The 23,429-nt window shown below is 43.1% G+C and overlaps 1 protein-coding gene across 5 annotated transcripts; it reads right to left on the bottom strand.

Annotated features, from left to right (window-relative positions):
- Positions 1-12,671: 12,671 nt before the first annotated feature.
- On the bottom strand, positions 12,672-22,976 carry cep162 (centrosomal protein 162). 5 transcript variants are annotated; one of them, XM_085919217.1, is made up of 29 exons: positions 22,842-22,976; positions 21,783-21,860; positions 21,307-21,400; positions 21,002-21,152; positions 20,553-20,614; positions 20,420-20,469; positions 19,993-20,023; positions 19,771-19,851; positions 19,466-19,672; positions 19,060-19,105; positions 18,408-18,675; positions 18,068-18,272; positions 17,871-17,974; positions 17,757-17,798; positions 17,367-17,486; positions 16,846-16,977; positions 16,555-16,667; positions 16,286-16,361; positions 16,092-16,218; positions 15,824-15,972; positions 15,625-15,723; positions 15,304-15,537; positions 14,919-15,122; positions 14,556-14,841; positions 14,220-14,358; positions 14,010-14,151; positions 13,838-13,936; positions 13,585-13,719; positions 12,672-13,466 (listed from the first exon to the last, which is right to left on the bottom strand). In XM_085919217.1, exons 2-29 carry the CDS (start codon positions 21,831-21,833, stop codon positions 13,290-13,292), a joined length of 3,624 nt encoding a protein of 1,207 aa, XP_085775343.1. In that variant the 5' UTR covers positions 21,834-21,860; positions 22,842-22,976; the 3' UTR covers positions 12,672-13,289. The 5 variants fall into 5 exon arrangements, with proteins under 5 accessions (XP_085775343.1, XP_085775342.1, XP_085775344.1 ...); XM_085919216.1 differs by lacking the exon at positions 22,842-22,976 and adding an exon at positions 22,445-22,566; XM_085919218.1 differs by lacking the exon at positions 22,842-22,976 and adding an exon at positions 22,173-22,436.
- Positions 22,977-23,429: the final 453 nt, after the last annotated feature.

Here is a 23,429-nt window from a genome sequence, read left to right as displayed (position 1 = left end):
CTGGATAGGTCCAACTGGCTGAAATACTACGTCCGAGTGACGTCACAAATAAACCAGCCAATCAGAAAGTGGGGGTGAGGGCGGGTGTGGCACTTTTCACTTTCATTTAAGCTTTGACCATGATTTTTCCCTAATGAAGTGGCCTGTGATTAGGTACACCTGAAAATGGCGGTGTTCCTAATGGAGTGTCCGAATGACGTCACAGATCAACCAGCCAATCAGAAAGTGGGGGGTTGTTTGGGTGTGGCACTTTTCACTTTCATTTAAGCTTTGACCATGATTTTTCCCTAATGAAGTGGCCTGTGATTAGGAACACCTAAAAATGGCAGTCTCCCTAACGGAGTGTCCGGGTGACGTCACGGACGAACCAGCCAATCAGAACGTGATGGTGAGGGCGGGTTAGGGCAGGCGTAGCCAATACGTCATCGCGATCGACCGGTGGATCACCAAGCCACTACTGGTCGATCGCGAGATATTAAAATGTTTTTTTGTTTGGTTTTTTTCGTACTTGATGCGTGTGCAAACAACTGCGCAAACAACACAACACAAACATGCTCGCTCGCGAGTTCCCCTCAATTGTCAAAACAGCCCGAGTATTGCGATGTACGAGCTTTCGTCGGTGTTTTGAACGCACCGCAGATTTTGGAAAGTTACGGCTAGTTAAAATACCGTCAAAGGTGCGTTCAAACGCCAACTATGGCTCGTACATCGCCCTACTCGAGCTGTCGATCGCCAATTCACAGCTGGTCGATCGCGGGCTATTAAACTATTATTTATTTTTTTCTTAGCACTTGATGCTTGTGCAAACAACGGCGCTAAAAACACAAACACGCTCGCTCACGAGTTCCCTCCAATTGTCAAAACAGCTCGAGTATGGTCATGTACGAGCTTTGGTCGGCGTTTTGAATGCACCGCAGCTTTTGGAAAGTCACGGGTAGTTTAAATACCACCAAATAAATCCGACATTTGAGTGTCTGGATAGGTCCAACTGGCTGAAATACTACGTCCGAGTGACGTCACAAATAAACCAGCCAATCAGAAAGTGGGGGTGAGGGCGGGTGTGGCACTTTTCACTTTCATTTAAGCTTTGACCATGATTTTTCCCTAATGAAGTGGCCTGTGATTAGGTACACCTGAAAATGGCGGTGTTCCTAATGGAGTGTCCGAATGACGTCACAGATCAACCAGCCAATCAGAAAGTGGGGGGTTGTTTGGGTGTGGCACTTTTCACTTTCATTTAAGCTTTGACCATGATTTTTCCCTAATGAAGTGGCCTGTGATTAGGAACACCTAAAAATGGCAGTCTCCCTAACGGAGTGTCCGGGTGACGTCACGGACGAACCAGCCAATCAGAACGTGATGGTGAGGGCGGGTTAGGGCAGGCGTAGCCAATACGTCATCGCGATCGACCGGTGGATCACCAAGCCACTACTGGTCGATCGCGAGATATTAAAATGTTTTTTTGTTTGGTTTTTTTCGTACTTGATGCGTGTGCAAACAACTGCGCAAACAACACAACACAAACATGCTCGCTCGCGAGTTCCCCTCAATTGTCAAAACAGCCCGAGTATTGCGATGTACGAGCTTTCGTCGGTGTTTTGAACGCACCGCAGATTTTGGAAAGTTACGGCTAGTTAAAATACCGTCAAAGGTGCGTTCAAACGCCAACTATGGCTCGTACATCGCCCTACTCGAGCTGTCGATCGCCAATTCACAGCTGGTCGATCGCGGGCTATTAAACTATTATTTATTTTTTTCTTAGCACTTGATGCTTGTGCAAACAACGGCGCTAAAAACACAAACACGCTCGCTCACGAGTTCCCTCCAATTGTCAAAACAGCTCGAGTATGGTGATGTACGAGCTTTGGTCGGCGTTTTGAATGCACCGCAGCTTTTGGAAAGTCACGGGTAGTTTAAATACCACCAAATAAATCCGACATTTGAGTGTCTGGATAGGTCCAACTGGCTGAAATACTACGTCCGAGTGACGTCACAAATAAACCAGCCAATCAGAAAGTGGGGGTGAGGGCGGGTGTGGCACTTTTCACTTTCATTTAAGCTTTGACCATGATTTTTCCCTAATGAAGTGGCCTGTGATTAGGTACACCTGAAAATGGCGGTGTTCCTAATGGAGTGTCCGAATGACGTCACAGTTCAACCAGCCAATCAGAAAGTGGGGGGTTGTTTGGGTGTGGCACTTTTCACTTTCATTTAAGCTTTGACCATGATTTTTCCCTAATGAAGTGGCCTGTGATTAGGAACACCTAAAAATGGCAGTCTCCCTAACGGAGTGTCCGGGTGACGTCACGGACGAACCAGCCAATCAGAACGTGATGGTGAGGGCGGGTTAGGGCAGGCGTAGCCAATACGTCATCGCGATCGACCGGTGGATCACCAAGCCACTACTGGTCGATCGCGAGATATTAAAATGTTTTTTTGTTTGGTTTTTTTCGTACTTGATGCGTGTGCAAACAACTGCGCAAACAACACAACACAACACAAACATGCTCGCTCGCGAGTTCCCCTCAATTGTCAAAACAGCCCGAGTATTGCGATGTACGAGCTTTCGTCGGTGTTTTGAACGCACCGCAGATTTTGGAAAGTTACGGCTAGTTAAAATACCGTCAAAGGTGCGTTCAAACGCCAACTATGGCTCGTACATCGCCCTACTCGAGCTGTCGATCGCCAATTCACAGCTGGTCGATCGCGGGCTATTAAACTATTATTTATTTTTTTCTTAGCACTTGATGCTTGTACAAACAACGGCGCTAAAAACACAAACACGCTCGCTCACGAGTTCCCTCCAATTGTCAAAACAGCTCGAGTATGGTCATGTACGAGCTTTGGTCGGCGTTTTGAATGCACCGCAGCTTTTGGAAAGTCACGGGTAGTTAAATACCACCAAATAAATCCGACATTTGAGTGTCTGGATAGGTCCAACTGGCTGAAATACTACGTCCGAGTGACGTCACAAATAAACCAGCCAATCAGAAAGTGGGGGTGAGGGCGGGTGTGGCACTTTTCACTTTCATTTAAGCTTTGACCATGATTTTTCCCTAATGAAGTGGCCTGTGATTAGGTACACCTGAAAATGGCGGTGTTCCTAATGGAGTGTCCGAATGACGTCACAGATCAACCAGCCAATCAGAAAGTGGGGGGTTGTTTGGGTGTGGCACTTTTCACTTTCATTTAAGCTTTGACCATGATTTTTCCCTAATAAAGTGGCCTGTGATTAGGAACACCTAAAAATGGCAGTCTCCCTAACGGAGTGTCCGGGTGACGTCACGGACGAACCAGCCAATCAGAACGTGATGGTGAGGGCGGGTTAGGGCAGGCGTAGCCAATACGTCATCGCGATCGACCGGTGGATCACCAAGCCACTACTGGTCAATCGCGAGATATTAAAATGTTTTTTTGTTTGGTTTTTTTCGTACTTGATGCGTGTGCAAACAACTGCGCAAACAACACAACACAAACACGCTCGCTCGCGAGTTCTCCTCAATTGTCAAAACAGCCCGAGTATTGCTATGTACGAGCTTTGATCGGTGTTTTGAACGCACCGCAGATTTTGGAGAGTTACGGCTAGCTAAAATACCGTCAAAGGTGCGTTCAAACGCCAACTATGGCTCGTACATCGCCATACTCAAGCTGTCGATCGCCAATTCACAGCTGGTCGATCGCGGGCTATTAAACTATTATTTATTTTTATCTTAGCACTTGATGCTTGTGCAAACAACGGCGCTAAAAACACAAACACGCTCGCTCACGAGTTCCCTCCAATTGTCAAAACAGCTCGAGTATGGTGATGTACGAGCTTTGGTCGGCGTTTTGAATGCACCGCAGCTTTTGGAAAGTCACGGGTAGTTTAAATACCACCAAATAAATCCGACATTTGAGTGTCTGGATAGGTCCAACTGGCTGAAATACTACGTCCGAGTGACGTCACAAATAAACCAGCCAATCAGAAAGTGGGGGTGAGGGCGGGTGTGGCACTTTTCACTTTCTGTTAAGCTTTGACCATGAATCTTCCCTAATGAAGTGGCCTGTGATTAGGAACACCTAAAAATGGCAGTCTCCCTAACGGAGTGTCCGGGTGACGTCACGGACGAACCAGCCAATCAGAACGTGAGGGTGAGGGCGGGTTAGGGCAGGCGTGGCCAATACGTCGATCGCGGACGTAGTATTTCAGCCAGTTGGACCTATCCAGACACTCAAATGTCGGATTTATTTGGTGGTATTTAAACTACCCGTGACTTTCCAAAAGCTGCGGTGCATTCAAAACGCCGACCATACTCGAGCTGTTTTGACAATTGGAGGGAACTCGTGAGCGAGCGTGTTTGTGTTTTTAGCGCCGTTGTTTGCACAAGCATCAAGTGCTAAGATAAAAATAAATAATAGTTTAATAGCCCGCGATCGACCAGCTGTGAATTGGCGATCGACAGCTTGAGTATGGCGATGTACGAGCCATAGTTGGCGTTTGAACGCACCTTTGACGGTATTTTAGCTAGCCGTAACTCTCCAAAATCTGCGGTGCGTTCAAAACACCGATCAAAGCTCGTACATAGCAATACTCGGGCTGTTTTGACAATTGAGGAGAACTCGCGAGCGAGCGTGTTTGTGTTGTGTTGTTTGCGCAGTTGTTTGCACACGCATCAAGTACGAAAAAAACCAAACAAAAAAACATTTTAATATCTCGCGATTGACCAGTAGTGGCTTGGTGATCCACCGGTCGATCGCGATGACGTATTGGCTACGCCTGCCCTAACCCGCCCTCACCATCACGTTCTGATTGGCTGGTTCGTCCGTGACGTCACCCGGACACTCCGTTAGGGAGACTGCCATTTTTAGGTGTTCCTAATCACAGGCCACTTTATTAGGGAAAAATCATGGTCAAAGCTTAAATGAAAGTGAAAAGTGCCACACCCAAACAACCCCCCACTTTCTGATTGGCTGGTTGATCTGTGACGTCATTCGGACACTCCATTAGGAACACCGCCATTTTCAGGTGTACCTAATCACAGGCCACTTCATTAGGGAAAAATCATGGTCAAAGCTTAAATGAAAGTGAAAAGTGCCACACCCGCCCTCACCCCCACTTTCTGATTGGCTGGTTTATTTGTGACGTCACTCGGACGTAGTATTTCAGCCAGTTGGACCTATCCAGACACTCAAATGTCGGATTTATTTGGTGGTATTTAACTACCCGTGACTTTCCAAAAGCTGCGGTGCATTCAAAACGCCGACCAAAGCTCGTACATGACCATACTCGAGCTGTTTTGACAATTGGAGGGAACTCGTGAGCGAGCGTGTTTGTGTTTTTAGCGCCGTTGTTTGTACAAGCATCAAGTGCTAAGAAAAAAATAAATAATAGTTTAATAGCCCGCGATCGACCAGCTGTGAATTGGCGATCGACAGCTCGAGTAGGGCGATGTACGAGCCATAGTTGGCGTTTGAACGCACCTTTGACGGTATTTTAACTAGCCGTAACTTTCCAAAATCTGCGGTGCGTTCAAAACACCGACGAAAGCTCGTACATCGCAATACTCGGGCTGTTTTGACAATTGAGGGGAACTCGCGAGCGAGCATGTTTGTGTTGTGTTGTGTTGTTTGCGCAGTTGTTTGCACACGCATCAAGTACGAAAAAAACCAAACAAAAAAACATTTTAATATCTCGCGATCGACCAGTAGTGGCTTGGTGATCCACCGGTCGATCGCGATGACGTATTGGCTACGCCTGCCCTAACCCGCCCTCACCATCACGTTCTGATTGGCTGGTTCGTCCGTGACGTCACCCGGACACTCCGTTAGGGAGACTGCCATTTTTAGGTGTTCCTAATCACAGGCCACTTCATTAGGGAAAAATCATGGTCAAAGCTTAAATGAAAGTGAAAAGTGCCACACCCAAACAACCCCCCACTTTCTGATTGGCTGGTTGAACTGTGACGTCATTCGGACACTCCATTAGGAACACCGCCATTTTCAGGTGTACCTAATCACAGGCCACTTCATTAGGGAAAAATCATGGTCAAAGCTTAAATGAAAGTGAAAAGTGCCACACCCGCCCTCACCCCCACTTTCTGATTGGCTGGTTTATTTGTGACGTCACTCGGACGTAGTATTTCAGCCAGTTGGACCTATCCAGACACTCAAATGTCGGATTTATTTGGTGGTATTTAAACTACCCGTGACTTTCCAAAAGCTGCGGTGCATTCAAAACGCCGACCAAAGCTCGTACATCACCATACTCGAGCTGTTTTGACAATTGGAGGGAACTCGTGAGCGAGCGTGTTTGTGTTTTTAGCGCCGTTGTTTGCACAAGCATCAAGTGCTAAGAAAAAAATAAATAATAGTTTAATAGCCCGCGATCGACCAGCTGTGAATTGGCGATCGACAGCTCGAGTAGGGCGATGTACGAGCCATAGTTGGCGTTTGAACGCACCTTTGACGGTATTTTAACTAGCCGTAACTTTCCAAAATCTGCGGTGCGTTCAAAACACCGACGAAAGCTCGTACATCGCAATACTCGGGCTGTTTTGACAATTGAGGGGAACTCGCGAGCGAGCATGTTTGTGTTGTGTTGTGTTGTTTGCGCAGTTGGACCTATCCAGACACTCAAATGTCGGATTTATTTGGTGGTATTTAAACTACCCGTGACTTTCCAAAAGCTGCGGTGCATTCAAAACGCCGACCAAAGCTCGTACATCACCATACTCGAGCTGTTTTGACAATTGGAGGGAACTCGTGAGCGAGCGTGTTTGTGTTTTTAGCGCCGTTGTTTGCACAAGCATCAAGTGCTAAGAAAAAAATAAATAATAGTTTAATAGCCCGCGATCGACCAGCTGTGAATTGGCGATCGACAGCTCGAGTAGGGCGATGTACGAGCCATAGTTGGCGTTTGAACGCACCTTTGACGGTATTTTAACTAGCCGTAACTTTCCAAAATCTGCGGTGCGTTCAAAACACCGACGAAAGCTCGTACATCGCAATACTCGGGCTGTTTTGACAATTGAGGGGAACTCGCGAGCGAGCATGTTTGTGTTGTGTTGTGTTGTTTGCGCAGTTGTTTGCACACGCATCAAGTACGAAAAAAAACAAACAAAAAAACATTTTAATATCTCGCGATCGACCAGTAGTGGCTTGGTGATCCACCGGTCGATCGCGATGACGTATTGGCTACGCCTGCCCTAACCCGCCCTCACCATCACGTTCTGATTGGCTGGTTCGTCCGTGACGTCACCCGGACACTCCGTTAGGGAGACTGCCATTTTTAGGTGTTCCTAATCACAGGCCACTTCATTAGGGAAAAATCATGGTCAAAGCTTAAATGAAAGTGAAAAGTGCCACACCCAAACAACCCCCCACTTTCTGATTGGCTGGTTGATCTGTGACGTCATTCGGACACTCCATTAGGAACACCGCCATTTTCAGGTGTACCTAATCACAGGCCACTTCATTAGGGAAAAATCATGGTCAAAGCTTAAATGAAAGTGAAAAGTGCCACACCCGCCCTCACCCCCACTTTCTGATTGGCTGGTTTATTTGTGACGTCACTCGGACGTAGTATTTCAGCCAGTTGGACCTATCCAGACACTCAAATGTCGGATTTATTTGGTGGTATTTAAACTACCCGTGACTTTCCAAAAGCTGCGGTGCATTCAAAACGCCGACCAAAGCTCGTACATGACCATACTCGAGCTGTTTTGACAATTGGAGGGAACTCGTGAGCGAGTGTGTTTGTGTTTTTAGCGCCGTTGTTTGCACAAGCATCAAGTGCTAAGAAAAAAATAAATAATAGTTTAATAGCCCGCGATCGACCAGCTGTGAATTGGCGATCGACAGCTCGAGTAGGGCGATGTACGAGCCATAGTTGGCGTTTGAACGCACCTTTGACGGTATTTTAACTAGCCGTAACTTTCCAAAATCTGCGGTGCGTTCAAAACACCGACGAAAGCTCGTACATCGCAATACTCGGGCTGTTTTGACAATTGAGGGGAACTCGCGAGCGAGCATGTTTGTGTTGTGTTGTTTGCGCAGTTGTTTGCACACGCATCAAGTACGAAAAAAACCAAACAAAAAAACATTTTAATATCTCGCGATCGACCAGTAGTGGCTTGGTGATCCACCGGTCGATCGCGATGACGTATTGGCTACGCCTGCCCTAACCCGCCCTCACCATCACGTTCTGATTGGCTGGTTCGTCCGTGACGTCACCCGGACACTCCGTTAGGGAGACTGCCATTTTTAGGTGTTCCTAATCACAGGCCACTTCATTAGGGAAAAATCATGGTCAAAGCTTAAATGAAAGTGAAAAGTGCCACACCCAAACAACCCCCCACTTTCTGATTGGCTGGTTGATCTGTGACGTCATTCGGACACTCCATTAGGAACACCGCCATTTTCAGGTGTACCTAATCACAGGCCACTTCATTAGGGAAAAATCATGGTCAAAGCTTAAATGAAAGTGAAAAGTGCCACACCCGCCCTCACCCCCACTTTCTGATTGGCTGGTTTATTTGTGACGTCACTCGGACGTAGTATTTCAGCCAGTTGGACCTATCCAGACACTCAAATGTCGGATTTATTTGGTGGTATTTAAACTACCCGTGACTTTCCAAAAGCTGCGGTGCATTCAAAACGCCGACCAAAGCTCGTACATGACCATACTCGAGCTGTTTTGACAATTGGAGGGAACTCGTGAGCGAGCGTGTTTGTGTTTTTAGCGCCGTTGTTTGCACAAGCATCAAGTGCTAAGAAAAAAATAAATAATAGTTTAATAGCCCGCGATCGACCAGCTGTGAATTGGCGATCGACAGCTCGAGTAGGGCGATGTACGAGCCATAGTTGGCGTTTGAATGCACCTTTGACGGTATTTTAACTAGCCGTAACTTTCCAAAATCTGCGGTGCGTTCAAAACACCGACGAAAGCTCGTACATCGCAATACTCGGGCTGTTTTGACAATTGAGGGGAACTCGCGAGCGAGCATTTTTTTTGTTGTGTTGTTTGCGCAGTTGTTTGCACACGCATCAAGTACAAAAACAAACCAAACAAAAAAACATTTTAATATCTCGCGATCGACCAGTAGTGGCTTGGTGATCCACCGGTCGATCGCGATGACGTATTGGCTACGCCTGCCCTAACCCGCCCTCACCATCACGTTCTGATTGGCTGGTTCGTCCGTGACGTCACCCGGACACTCCGTTAGGGAGACTGCCATTTTTAGGTGTTCCTAATCACAGGCCACTTCATTAGGGAAAAATCATGGTCAAAGCTTAAATGAAAGTGAAAAGTGCCACACCCAAACAACCCCCCACTTTCTGATTGGCTGGTTGATCTGTGACGTCATTCGGACACTCCATTAGGAACACCGCCATTTTCAGGTGTACCTAATCACAGGCCACTTCATTAGGGAAAAATCATGGTCAAAGCTTAAATGAAAGTGAAAAGTGCCACACCCGCCCTCACCCCCACTTTCTGATTGGCTGGTTTATTTGTGACGTCACTCGGACGTAGTATTTCAGCCAGTTGGACCTATCCAGACACTCAAATGTCGGATTTATTTGGTGGTATTTAAACTACCCGTGACTTTCCAAAAGCTGCGGTGCATTCAAAACGCCGACCAAAGCTCGTACATGACCATACTCGAGCTGTTTTGACAATTGGAGGGAACTCGTGAGCGAGCGTGTTTGTGTTTTTAGCGCCGTTGTTTGCACAAGCATCAAGTGCTAAGAAAAAAATAAATAATAGTTTAATAGCCCGCGATCGACCAGCTGTGAATTGGCGATCGACAGCTCGAGTAGGGCGATGTACGAGCCATAGTTGGCGTTTGAACGCACCTTTGACGGTATTTTAACTAGCCGTAACTTTCCAAAATCTGCGGTGCGTTCAAAACACCGACGAAAGCTCGTACATCGCAATACTCGGGCTGTTTTGACAATTGAGGGGAACTCGCGAGCGAGCATGTTTGTGTTGTGTTGTTTGCGCAGTTGTTTGCACACGCATCAAGTACAAAAACAAACAAACAAAAAAACATTTTAATATCTCGCGATCGACCAGTAGTGGCTTGGTGATCCACCGGTCGATCGCGATGACGTATTGGCTACGCCTGCCCTAACCCGTCCTCACCATCACGTTCTGATTGGCTGGTTCGTCCGTGACGTCACCCGGACACTCCGTTAGGGAGACTGCCATTTTTAGGTGTTCCTAATCACAGGCCACTTCATTAGGGAAAAATCATGGTCAAAGCTTAAATGAAAGTGAAAAGTGCCACACCCAAACAACCCCCCACTTTCTGATTGGCTGGTTGATCTGTGACGTCATTCGGACACTCCATTAGGAACACCGCCATTTTCAGGTGTACCTAATCACAGGCCACTTCATTAGGGAAAAATCATGGTCAAAGCTTAAATGAAAGTGAAAAGTGCCACACCCGCCCTCACCCCCACTTTCTGATTGGCTGGTTTATTTGTGACGTCACTCGGACGTAGTATTTCAGCCAGTTGGACCTATCCAGACACTCAAATGTCGGATTTATTTGGTGGTATTTAAACTACCCGTGACTTTCCAAAAGCTGCGGTGCATTCAAAACGCCGACCAAAGCTCGTACATCACCATACTCGAGCTGTTTTGACAATTGGAGGGAACTCGTGAGCGAGCGTGTTTGTGTTTTTAGCGCCGTTGTTTGCACAAGCATCAAGTGCTAAGAAAAAAATAAATAATAGTTTAATAGCCCGCGATCGACCAGCTGTGAATTGGCGATCGACAGCTCGAGTAGGGCGATGTACGAGCCATAGTTGGCGTTTGAACGCACCTTTGACGGTATTTTAACTAGCCGTAACTTTCCAAAATCTGCGGTGCGTTCAAAACACCGACGAAAGCTCGTACATCGCAATACTCGGGCTGTTTTGACAATTGAGGGGAACTCGCGAGCGAGCATGTTTGTGTTGTGTTGTTTGCGCAGTTGTTTGCACACGCATCAAGTACAAAAACAAACAAACAAAAAAACATTTTAATATCTCGCGATCGACCAGTAGTGGCTTGGTGATCCACCGGTCGATCGCGATGACGTATTGGCTACGCCTGCCCTAACCCGTCCTCACCATCACGTTCTGATTGGCTGGTTCGTCCGTGACGTCACCCGGACACTCCGTTAGGGAGACTGCCATTTTTAGGTGTTCCTAATCACAGGCCACTTCATTAGGGAAAAATCATGGTCAAAGCTTAAATGAAAGTGAAAAGTGCCACACCCAAACAACCCCCCACTTTCTGATTGGCTGGTTGATCTGTGACGTCATTCGGACACTCCATTAGGAACACCGCCATTTTCAGGTGTACCTAATCACAGGCCACTTCATTAGGGAAAAATCATGGTCAAAGCTTAAATGAAAGTGAAAAGTGCCACACCCGCCCTCACCCCCACTTTCTGATTGGCTGGTTTATTTGTGACGTCACTCGGACGTAGTATTTCAGCCAGTTGGACCTATCCAGACACTCAAATGTCGGATTTATTTGGTGGTATTTAAACTACCCGTGACTTTCCAAAAGCTGCGGTGCGTTCAAAACGCCGACCAAAGCTCGTACATCACCATACTCGAGCTGTTTTGACAATTGGAGGGAACTTGCGAGCGAGCGTGTTTGTGTTTTTAGCGCCGTTGTTTGCACAAGCATCAAGTGCTAAGAAAAAAAGAAATAATAGGTTTATAGCCCGCGATCGACCAGCTGTGAATTGGCGATCGACAGCTCGAGTATGGCGATGTACGAGCCATAGTCGGCGTTTGAACGCACCTTTGACGGTATTTTAACTAGCCGTAACTTTCCAAAATCTGCGGTGCGTTCAAAACACCGACCAAAGCTCGTACATCGCAATACTCAGGCTGTTTTGACAATTGAGGGAAACTCGCGAGCGAGCGTGTTTGTATTGTGTTGTTAGCGCATTTTAATATCCCGCGATCGACCAGTATGGCTTGGCGATCGAAGCAGAGTTCGAACACAGGTTTAATGTGTAAGGCTGCGGTTCATGCTTTATGAAGCGGTTCATGTAATGATGCCAAGCTACCGCAAGATGGCAGTGCCCCCATTCACTCGTATGTAACCCAGCGTAAAATGAACATGTCCGTTTTTCCTTTTCGACCAGACGGCCTCTATGTAGTATACACTACCTAATGAAAGTGCCGACATTTCCCGGCATAATGGTAGAATAGTTTATAACTTGACCCGGTATTCTGTAGGTCATGGTTCGAGCCCCACACGAAGCTATCTTTAAGCTAGATTTTCATTATTGACATTCAGATGTACACTACCCAAAAACATGTGCGGCGTTCCGCTGGCAAAATGGCCAAGTGGTTTATAACTTTACCCGCTGCTCGGGAGACCATGGTTCGAGTCCCACAAGAAGCAGACTTTAAAAGCCAAAGTTTGCATCATAACTCAGTTCTGCCGCGCTTAAGGCAAAAGCTTTATCCACTACACTATTGAATGTTATTTCATACGGTCTGAGTCTCATACAAATTTATGACTGAGTTGTAATGATATGAGCAAACGTAGATCTGCTCATCATTGTTTACGTGAATGTAACAGGTACCTCTCTCCGGACAGCACACGGCGCTGGGAGGATGGAGAAAAATGAAGATGTAAAACAAGGAATAAAACACCAGACAAGTTGTAACATCAATGTTTATTAAAACAATAATAATAAAAGTAAATTTCAAAACAGCAATCTAATGTGAAATAGTAGTAGATCTATTGGATAACAATATTTAGGCATGTATATGCATACACGTTATTTAAAAACAACTACTGTAAGTGTTATCAAATAAAGATTACCCAAAGAGAAGCCTCGCTAATCTCCCCGCTGTTGCATAACGGCACATCCTTTCATGCAGTAAAGTTAGTCGTTAGATTGGAGAAAACGAGCACAAAAGAAGTGGTCTTTCAGTGTGTAGTTTTTCTCCTTAGCAAATCGTTTATCTCCATTCTGGATCACGTTCATTCTCTGAATTGTTCACGCAAGAAGCCGCAACGCGTTCGATGATGCACGGGAAGGAAGGTAGTTCACTCATTGACTCGTCAGGACTCATTCCCTCACTGAACCCTAATAATAAAACTGCAAGTTGGTGCCCAATAAAACATGAATGATATCAAACCACTGAACTGGAGTATTGTATATTATAAGATTTTTAATTTTTCTGTACATGTGCTACAAATAAATAAGTGGAGTTTTGACCAAAAGAATCCTTGTGATTTGTCTTTCTTGTCAAGCCACAGTGACTGATGGTGTGATCTCTGTTGGGGCTCACGAATCTGGAGAAGGGAAGATCATGCCCTGTCTTTGCAGATGTTTTATGATATCCAAAATGGAGTCCAATTCCAAGCGGAAAGCTTCCAGCTCTCTGGCTTTATCCACTGCAAGGCATCTCCAATGATCCACTTGTGACTGCTGATCGCCCGTGAGCCACAAACCTCCAATGATCTGTAGGAAGAATTTGGTCACAGTTCAGACACCGGTACTTTTTTGTTGATGAAGAACAATTCTCAATCATCAACTCACTAATTTGCACCATGGCATTTTTTGTCTCAACCCAACCTACCTGGTTCAACTGCTGTTCTCTGTCTTGGTGTCTCAGCTCCATGGTGAGGATCTTTGCCTCCAGGGTACAAAGGAGTTTTACCTCTGGATTCTGTGCTTCTTTGGCTTCCTTCAGTTCCTTTAACAGTTTGCCTAACTGTATTCCAAAAACAAAAAACACAACAGATCACATTTATTACATTTCCCCAGGTTCTATATCACTCTGGGTGCTACTTGAACTGAAAACTATGTCAAGGAGGGGTAGATTAAACGACCTGAGTCTCCAAAGCTGCCTCTCGAGTTAAGGATATTGCAAGGGCTTCTTTGGCCCCATGCATCTCTTTCAGCTGATCTTGCAAAAGCTTCACCATGATCTGTAGAAGAATGAAAATGCATAAATGAGTAAAAGGACATGATCATTGATTCTTCAGAGACTTAAATGATCACCTCCTGAGTGTTCAGTTCATTTGTAAGTTGCGCAACCTTTGAAGAAGAGTGTTCCATGGCGTGAGTGACACGCAAGTGGTCCAATGCCTTGAGGTTTTCTGCCTGTAGAGAAGAAATCTGCTCCAAAAAGTGATCCCTTTGCCTGAACACATCAATGCATATTCATTCAGTCAGTCAGTCCGATGCTATTGCAGAGCTCGAAAGTCTTACACGCACTTGCACAGGTCCTCCTGAGCTTGTACGACATGCGATTTCAGTGCCTCCTTTTGCTGCTCATATTGAATCTCGAGCTGCTTCATATCCTCTCGAAGAGCGTCATTCTCCTTTAGCACCTCTGTGATGTGACTCCCTGTCCGATGTAATTACAAAACAAAAGATGGGTCACATGTTGCATTTCACATTGTAAATGTTGTAAATAATGTGCCCCCCCCCCCCAATAAAATGGTTATCATTCTTAAAGTTACAATATTAGTTGCATTTCTCACTTGCACGCAATAGCTGCTCGGACTACACAGAAACCTTTCTTGTCATTTCTCACAAGCGTACCTGTAAAGGCTGTGGGCTGGTAGGTTTTTTCACACTCAGTAGGAGGGAAGATTTGTTCCTCTGAAGGTAAGGCTGATTTGACCGGGGATACTTGTTTGGTCTCCTTGCTTTGTGAGTCTTTTTGGCTGGAGAGCATGTTCCTCCTCTCTTTCTGCAGCCTCTCCACAGTACGGGTCAACTCGTGAATCGTTTGAGTTTTAGTAGCCAACTCTTGGTTGAGTCGAGTTATGCGGGCACTTTGTGCTTCCTCAGCTTGTCGCTGGTGTCGGGTCGGGCTGTGCAGGGTCTGCAAGGAATATATATATGACTTCTCACTTATTCGCTCAATTACACTCACAGGCACAATCATGAAATAAAACTAACCTTTTGTTTGACTTGTTTCTTGAGAGTTTCAATCTGATCCTGAAGAAAGATTTCCTTCTGCTCGTAGGCTTCCTTTACTTGCTCTAGCTCAACCTTCATCCTTTCAACTTGCGACATCCATGATTCAGTCACTGATGGTACTTCCACATCTTTTTGGCACTTCAGCTGCTGCTCCAATTCAGATATCTGATGCTCGTAGCGCAACTAAATGGTAGGACACAGGTATCGAACGACTCGTGTGATATGAATCAAAGACAGTACAAGTGGAATAGTTCCATGTATTTCGATTCAGTGAGATTACGCTTCGATTCAATATGGTGACACTACTTTGTAGATATTAAAAACAAAATACTACTGCCAAGCTCTCAAGCCATATGAGTTATACCTTGGTGTCCTGGAACTGTTTCTCCATAGAGCGTAGGTTTTGTTTGGCCTCTTCATCATGTCTCTCCATCTCTTCCTCAATATGTTGTATCCTACGTTCAAGCAGGGTGTTGATGTCGTTGGTCTTCCTCCCAGTGGCCCCATCTCCTTGAGCATCTGCAGTGGCTGCAGCGGCGATGAGAGCTGGCAATGAGTTTGGGTTCCTGGATCTTAGTATTTGCTCCAGCTGTTTTACCTGCTCATATCAAAGAGACTTTTGAGCAATTAACATGCCTAAGTCTGATAGAAAAGATTGTAACAAACTGGCTTATGACAGACAAACCTGTAGTTCCAAGTCTTTCATCCTTTTAAAGTCCGTTGTTTTCTCTTTTGATTGTACCACACTAGTTCTTTTAACCATCTGTGCTTTCATATTCTCTACCTGAAAATGCAATTAAAAATAATAGCTTTATTGTCACTTTTACTATAAGTCATTAGTTCTTGGCTTCTTTAATCATCTCAGTTGCTTGACAGAAACTGACCTGATCTTTAAGTAGATCAATCTCTGTTGTAGCAGCCTTCAGTCGCTCTGCATCTCTTCTGGACAACACTTCCTGGTTTTCTGAAAACCACTGGAGCTGTTTCTTAAGTGCAGCGACTTCTTCTTTGTACGTTTCTTCCGGTACATTGACTGGCATATTAAAAAAAAATTGTACCAACACAAAATAGATATTTATAGATTAATCTAAGGATTTTATAATTCAAAATAAATATGATATAATAATTTCTGTTGTTTGATGTCAGTCCTACCAGAGTTGGAGATAGTCTGCGCTTTAGCCATATCTCTCTCTTTCCTGATTAGTTCCATGTCCAGATGCAGAGCCTGGTTCTCCTGTTTCAGTTTGTGAAGGTCTTCCGACAGTTTGGCCTCATTTATCTACTTGCAAGAAACATTTTAATGCTCTTTCAGGAATCTAAAGTAAATGTGTGATAGTGACACTTGCCTGAGATATATTAATGTCAGCCAATAACTCTTTAATACGATGGTCCAAAGAGCTTGAAGATTTACTGAGCTGCTCTCTGAATGAGGTGGAAAACATGGTCGTTTAATATTCAATAGACGCAATGGTTGAAGAAAAAAAAAAAAAAAACATTTGCAAAAGGGCACTGCAGTTTAAAAAAAACAAAAAACAAAAAAAACCAACACCTTTTAAATTGTTCACCTTTTAAAAGTCGCCACTGCGGCATTGCCAATGCCCCACACATCACGTACCTTGTGAAAACCAGCTCACTTTGAAGTCTTTGGTTTTCATGAAACATGGCTTGCACGTCGGCCGTACTCTTTGCCCGGTGAGTTTTCAGCTGCAAGTACAGCTTCTCATTCTCCTGTAAAATGTCACCCGAAAGTTAAGCTTTCTGTGCATATCAGACAAACAAAGAATGGATTCTGAGAGCACTAACATGTTTCTGCATGCCAGCAAACAATGAACGTAGATACAAATTTAAAACCAAATATTGGGACTCCAAGAATAAAGAAAGAAAAATGACATTCAAGAATGCTTACTTGTTGGTAACCTTGAATGATCATCTCCTGGTCTTTTATTTCTTTATTAATCTGTTGCAGAGTTTTCTCAGTTGTAGGATCGGCCGTCTTTGTCAGTTGAAACTTTTTACTGGCTTCTTCTGCACTATGCAACTACAATGTCGGAAAAAGATCACAGTTTGTGGTTAAAACATTTTCAAACACACCTATTATTAATAGATATTTACCATTTACATATATTTTTTTAAAAGGCAGCATGCAAGATTTGAGCTATCTCTAACAGGGTCTCCCGGAGAATGATGAACAAAATAGAAAACAAATCATATGAAACTGGCTTGATGAAGTCTCCATCAGCCTTTCTTTGCTGTTCTTGGTAACCATAAAAGGAACGCTGGAGGTGTTTATGGCTTGATGAGACTGGAGCTTTTTGGTCCATCACAATAGCTCTATTTGTAAAAGTTAAGCTTATTATCAGTGTTCTATAAAACACAAACCCTGACAGGTTTTCTCAGAAATACATTGTGTTTTGTCCATGTTTCAACCTTGCTCTGCAGAACATAGTTTTGCTGTTGGAGCTCCTCTTTTTGTTCCTTCATTAATTGCAGTTCCTTGTCCCGCTGGGTCAGCTGACCTCTTAGCTCCTCTATCTGGGAATTGCTTTTCTGGACATAAAAAAAAAGAAAACGTGTTGAGAAATGGTAGAATGCAAATACTATCATACCTGAAGGAAAAATAAATCAATCTCATTTTCAGTCTTGATTTTGCAATGATTTCACTGAAAGCATCTCCTGATTATGATGCATGTTATGAAGCATGTCAAACAAGCAAGAATTAAATTAAGGAGTATTCCGGTGACTAATTCATCACTTTCATTCCATTCTCACAGCATTGCAACAAGACTGTTCTAATTGTTTTATGCAAGCATATCTTACAGCACTAGTTGGAGCGTTGGTGTGGAAATGCAACTCTTCACCCTTCATGTGAGGATAAATTAAGGAGTAGATTTAGACATTTGTATGACAACGACAGGACGGCAAAAATCGTACATCTGTTACTTCCTGGCAACTGTTTGTGGCCACCTGCTTTTGAAGAACATTCACCAACGACTGGACAGACACCACGAGCTCACTGCTCATTTTCTGACCTTGGTCTGCAAAATATAAAAAGTACAGCGTTTATGGTCATCGATCATCTACAGTTTCCTCAGAATGAGACTTTAGGATTTAAAGTCTTGTGTGTAAACCTGTTTTGTTGCCATCTTTTTCTTTGTTTTTCACAATTTTGGGGCTCGGCTTTGTTGCTCTGGAGACTGAAGGTTTGGTTGCAGCAGCACTTTTATTCAGTCTTGGAGATCTTTTACCCTCAACTTTCTGGACTGTTGGCGTTGCCACCAGGGGCTTCCTTACCGGCAATGTTGAGGGAGGATTGCTAGTATGGCGGAGGGGTTGCTACGAGAAAATACAGAGAAGGTGTTTAGATTTAGTTGAACTCAGACTAAATGCGACGAGCAAGTACAACTTGATCACATGAGGATTTTACAAAATATTTACGATGGAACTTTTGAATTTGAATGACCATCTCACAGGTTCTTTCTTTTCTTTGCCAAGCTGAGGCGTGGCGGAGGGAGTGGAAATGTTTTGCTCCTGCATCAGTCTCTCCACTTCTTCTCTAATACGCCGTGTCAAGCCAAAGTTAGAATGTTCTGGCTGGTTGCATTGAGAGGTTTTTAATGTCTTCACTCCTTTGAGCTTCTTTGACTCAGCCTTCTCTGCTTGCTGATGGTGTTTCTCAGTTTTGGTCAATACTTCAAAAGTTCTGTCTAATGGACGGCTGGGCTCCTCGTCATGCTCACTAAACGATGTGACAAACAAACAATTACTGTGTATTAATAACCAAATCAAAACATATGAAAAATATTCAACACATTGTAATGGCACAATTAAGCATAACCACAAAAAGATGGGCCAGTGAGCACATACAGGCAGAGCACAAACAATGATCTTGGTGTAGCTTGCGGATTCAAGAGCCCACACTATATGCAAATACTAAAACTCAGAAGTGGTAATAAACTGCATTATATAGTAATCACATTTTGATTTATAGTCTTCCTTTAGGTAATCATATCCTGTATTTGAGTCAGACAACTGTTTTATGTCAGTAATAGCTTGTCAATGAGGAGCATTGTTAATGAATACAACAGAGTGCCTGATTGCTGAGAACAGTTTTGTCACTGACCTGGATGGTCGGATAGGTCGCATCAATTCTTCAGCAGTAGGTAATTCTAGATACAGCAGAGATATACATGATATAATATCACACATTGTTATTAAAGACATAAGGACTAATAGCACTTAATTGACACTGAGCAACTATTGCAAAACAATGTTTTCACTTTAAATGTGGCTCTCAACACCAATAATTATAACAATTATTATATTCAATTATGTCATTATTGTATTTTATTTCCTGAGATATATTATAGAGTGCTAACATTAAAAAGGTATATCATTAAATAATGTTTTTTTTTTTTGGAATAATTCATTCTATTGGTCAATAATCTGCAATGCAACTGTTGCATCATAATTCTACTGTCAAACAGTTAAGATATTAAGATAAGTACAGTTCATAATACGATAGATACCAGACTCATTGGTAGTGGCACATTCAGGTGACTTTGTGGCTTGCTGACATTTGGAGGACAAAGCAAGCGGTCCATTGTCACTCTCATTCCATTCCAGTGACAGATGATGTTGTTTAAGGTCATCTGACTCCTCTCCAGTATTAATCTGCCGATAGGCATTGTGAAGGGCATCCATCTCTGATCCTGCACTCTGTACATAGAACAGGTCTGCCAAAAAGCAAATATGTAAAGATATGACCACAATCCAGGCAATAAGACCTAATATATATATTTGTTTAAATCTCATATTATGCATGCAGTTTTACCTATGTCCTGAGAACTTGTTACTTGTGGTACTTCTTTCATTTTGCCTTCAATCTGTCCTTGGGAGGCATTGAATGCATTATCTTAAGAAAATAAAAACGATGTTAAATGGATTTGATATGTCAGAGATAACATAAAACATGAAATGTTGATGTTTTTATGCAAAAACAAAAACAGTTTACTAGATGGTGTTGAATCCACTGTGTAACTTTCTTTTGCCTTACCTTTTGTAACAACTGGAGACATTTTTAACTTCTGAAAAATACAAAGAGCCCAAAGGATTAAACATTATTTCCTCATACAATTTTCATTTGATGAAAAACAGGCAATGTGCTTATAATGAGAGAAAGATGAGTAGCATTGTCATCTATGAAATCAAATAAGCCTTTGGAGAGTTGCAACGTAACACATTCACACAATGATGACAGCATCCAGCTGATTTATACACCGATGACATATGCAATCTGGAGAAACTCGAGATTCTGATTCTTAGAAACATGTGACCTGACAGTGGAAGCCAGACAAGCAATCTTCCAATATGCCACCAGGACCCAAGAGGGTCCATTGGGTTAATGGAGAGCACAGCTGGTACTGTGCCAACCCAACCGGGCCACCATTTAGAAAAAAATGTATGACATAAAAATTACGAACCATGACTTCAGAATCCTCATCTTCAAAATCCTTGTTGCACTGTGGCAAACCTAGGAATGTGGAAAAAGGAAATATGTGATGTAAACACAAAGATAAAGACAAATAAGAAGCCAAATACATCCATCCCGCTTACATGGAGAACCTCCAATCTCGTTTTGGTCATCATCATTCAGATCAGGTAGCTCCTCTGCAATCCTGCAGGGATGATCACCATTTCTCATTACAATATAGCCTACAGTTATATCCCAAATTATATATTCATTCTCTGAACAGATCATGAATTAAAGTTAATTCTAATTTGGCACATGAGTATCTTTAAGATGGCAATGACACATGTAAAATGGAAATGAGTAAAATTATTCATAAACCTTATCACTTACATGTTAATGTACCGGTTATTAAAATACAGCGGAACCCGAATGTAGCAAGACTGTTACGGGGGAGAGGTCGTTTGTTAACCGCCTCTTGGATTTTAATGTATTTTTATCATTTTTGCTTCAGTACTGGGGGGGGGTAAGTGGTTTGTCAATGTAAAGCAAATCTAAGATATAGAAACGCTATATGAAATGCTACTATCCATACCTGAGATATGTAGTATAACTTGTATTGTCAACCTCTTTGTTCAACTGAGAATAATCAATATTTGATGAAGCACGTGCTTCGAGTTCTCCAAAAAAATTGGCTTTTTCCTCTTCTTCCACCAAAGTGTCCAATCCCTCACTTGAGGTTAGACCTGTCAAAAGAATAAGCAAACAATACAGTATGTTGATAAGTTTTGGAGATGAGCTCATGTGATTCTTGCTTTCTTGGAGAGGTGTCAATTCCAGTTTTAGAACGAAGCAGTGACATCGGTTCATTGTAAATTGCTACCTGGCTGCATTTATTACCTTTCCATGATGACAGGGTACCTTTCAAGGGTTGAAGACTACTTTTTGATGGTGGCAGCTGTTCATGTAAATCCACAGAGTCATCTAAAGCAAACTGAAAAGCAATCGTTGAGTCAGTGAGAAATACATACCTTGCTGTTGATAGTTTATTTTTACTCATCTGATTTGTAAGTTTACACGATGTATGCTTTTTGGGCTACTGTGGTATTTTATCCCTGTTGATAAAAATGGCATGCCATTTTATAGAAAAATAAAAGAAAGAGGGAATTTGAATATTTACTTTCAATTTATAGTGTGGATTTTTAAATGTGCTTGCACACCCAAAATTTAAAATTCAAGGATGTGCATCTGTGCCCCAAGTAAAAATCTTGCGTATCAGACATTGAAGAATTATGAAACCATATGATTGAGGTTTTTTTGTTGTTGCTGTTTTTAGAATGACATTACAATAGTATTTTATGAGCAGACCTACTTACCTCCTTCGAGAACAGTTCATCCAGCTTTTCTTTGGCCTTATTACGAAACATTATGATGCTCTAAACCTCTCTGAAGTCCTGGCAATGAGAATGAGAATACAAATGTGTATGTAAACCTCAGAGTTTGCATTTGTCATCATATTTGTGTGACTTTTCTCATGTTGGTATGCTTTCCTACATTGTGCTTGTGTTTCTCAAACTTCAATGAGCCCATGCACAATTTTTCATTACAAAACCTCTCAATGCACACCACCAAACAAAAATGTCACAAAACGTTTGACGATGGAACCGCAGATGAATTTTGGAAGAGCATTTACTGTATTTTGATCTGCTGTCACTTAAGGTCGCTGGCATAAGATCGTGGAATAGCACAAAAGCAAACAATGGTACCTGCACGTTGCTCGACACGCAACACTGCAACCACAAGGGAAATAGTAACAAAAATTGCTTTTTGTTCTTTTATGTTCTAAAAATATGTGCTAGCTTTTAGTTGATCTTGCAGACGGTACTGTGTTTAGAAAGGAAATCCTCCTGGATCAGATGCTTTCATTGACGCTCAGCAAATTGTTGGTTACGCTCCATTCACACTGTCGATGAGTAATTTATTCACTATGCTATACTTCTATTTCAGTAAGCACGTTCATGCATGTAATTTAACTCACTTAAAACATGCGACAGGTCTGCCACATATAAACAAAAAAGCTGATATCCTTCCTGGACACTTTGAGTCTTTGATAGTTCCCGCCATAGAAATACAACGCTGCGTGGGTTGGGATAGCCCGTTTTCTTTGATCGTCAACCCATCCGCCATATTGAGTGTGGCAAATCCGCATCCAAACCAATGCAAGTAAATAGGCTGACCTTCAGAAAAGGCCTCTTACAACGTACACGAACTTCTTACTTCTCATCGCCCCCTTCACACACACACACCACTATTTGGACAGGCACCAAATACTTCATATGTGGCTTTTAATTTGATCAATATTCACTGGCATGTGGCGTTTTACGACTTAACATTAACTCATTCATCAGAATCCAAGAAATAACTTTTATTCTCACCCAAAATTGGAAACCTGGACGAAACAATAAACAAAAAAAATTATGTGAAAAAGTTAACCACATGCAGAACAGCCACTGCGCTGAGCAAATGACTGCTGCAAGATGGCGGTACCTTGACGTCAATATATGTCGCGGAGTGAGAATTTCTATATCTATAGTTTCCCCGACACACTAGGTTTGCTGCGATTGGCTACAAAGAATCGCGTCTCAGAGGATGACTACCAATGAACTGAAAGGTTTTCATGAATGGAATTATGGAACTACTACGATCTAATAATTAGCACACAGCATTATTTTCGTGCACACATTTGAGATTACAACATTCTGTCAGTATATGATGTTGCTCAAAATCAAGTAGTGTAACATGTTCCAATTCTTTTTGATTAACGTTTGACACAACGCTTTGGCAATGCTTTATTTATTCCCCTTGGTGCCAGTGTCGAGCTATGGAGCAGGCTTTTTTTTTTTTTTTTTTTTAAATCGCGAGACATCAGAAGTAATCTAATAAACTGCCGGAATCTTTCCTCGCTTTCTCTCTTTTAGAGGTCAGAGAGGATCCATATAAATTCTGTTTTCACTTGCATCCCT

The sequence above is a fragment of the Syngnathus leptorhynchus genome, chromosome 8, assembly GCF_054491065.1.
Source record: "Syngnathus leptorhynchus isolate UIUO chromosome 8, UIUO_Slep, whole genome shotgun sequence".
Classification (NCBI taxonomy): domain Eukaryota; kingdom Metazoa; phylum Chordata; class Actinopteri; order Syngnathiformes; family Syngnathidae; genus Syngnathus; species Syngnathus leptorhynchus.
Note: the sequence above shows the minus strand (reverse complement) of the source record. Positions and strands in the feature narration are given on the sequence as shown.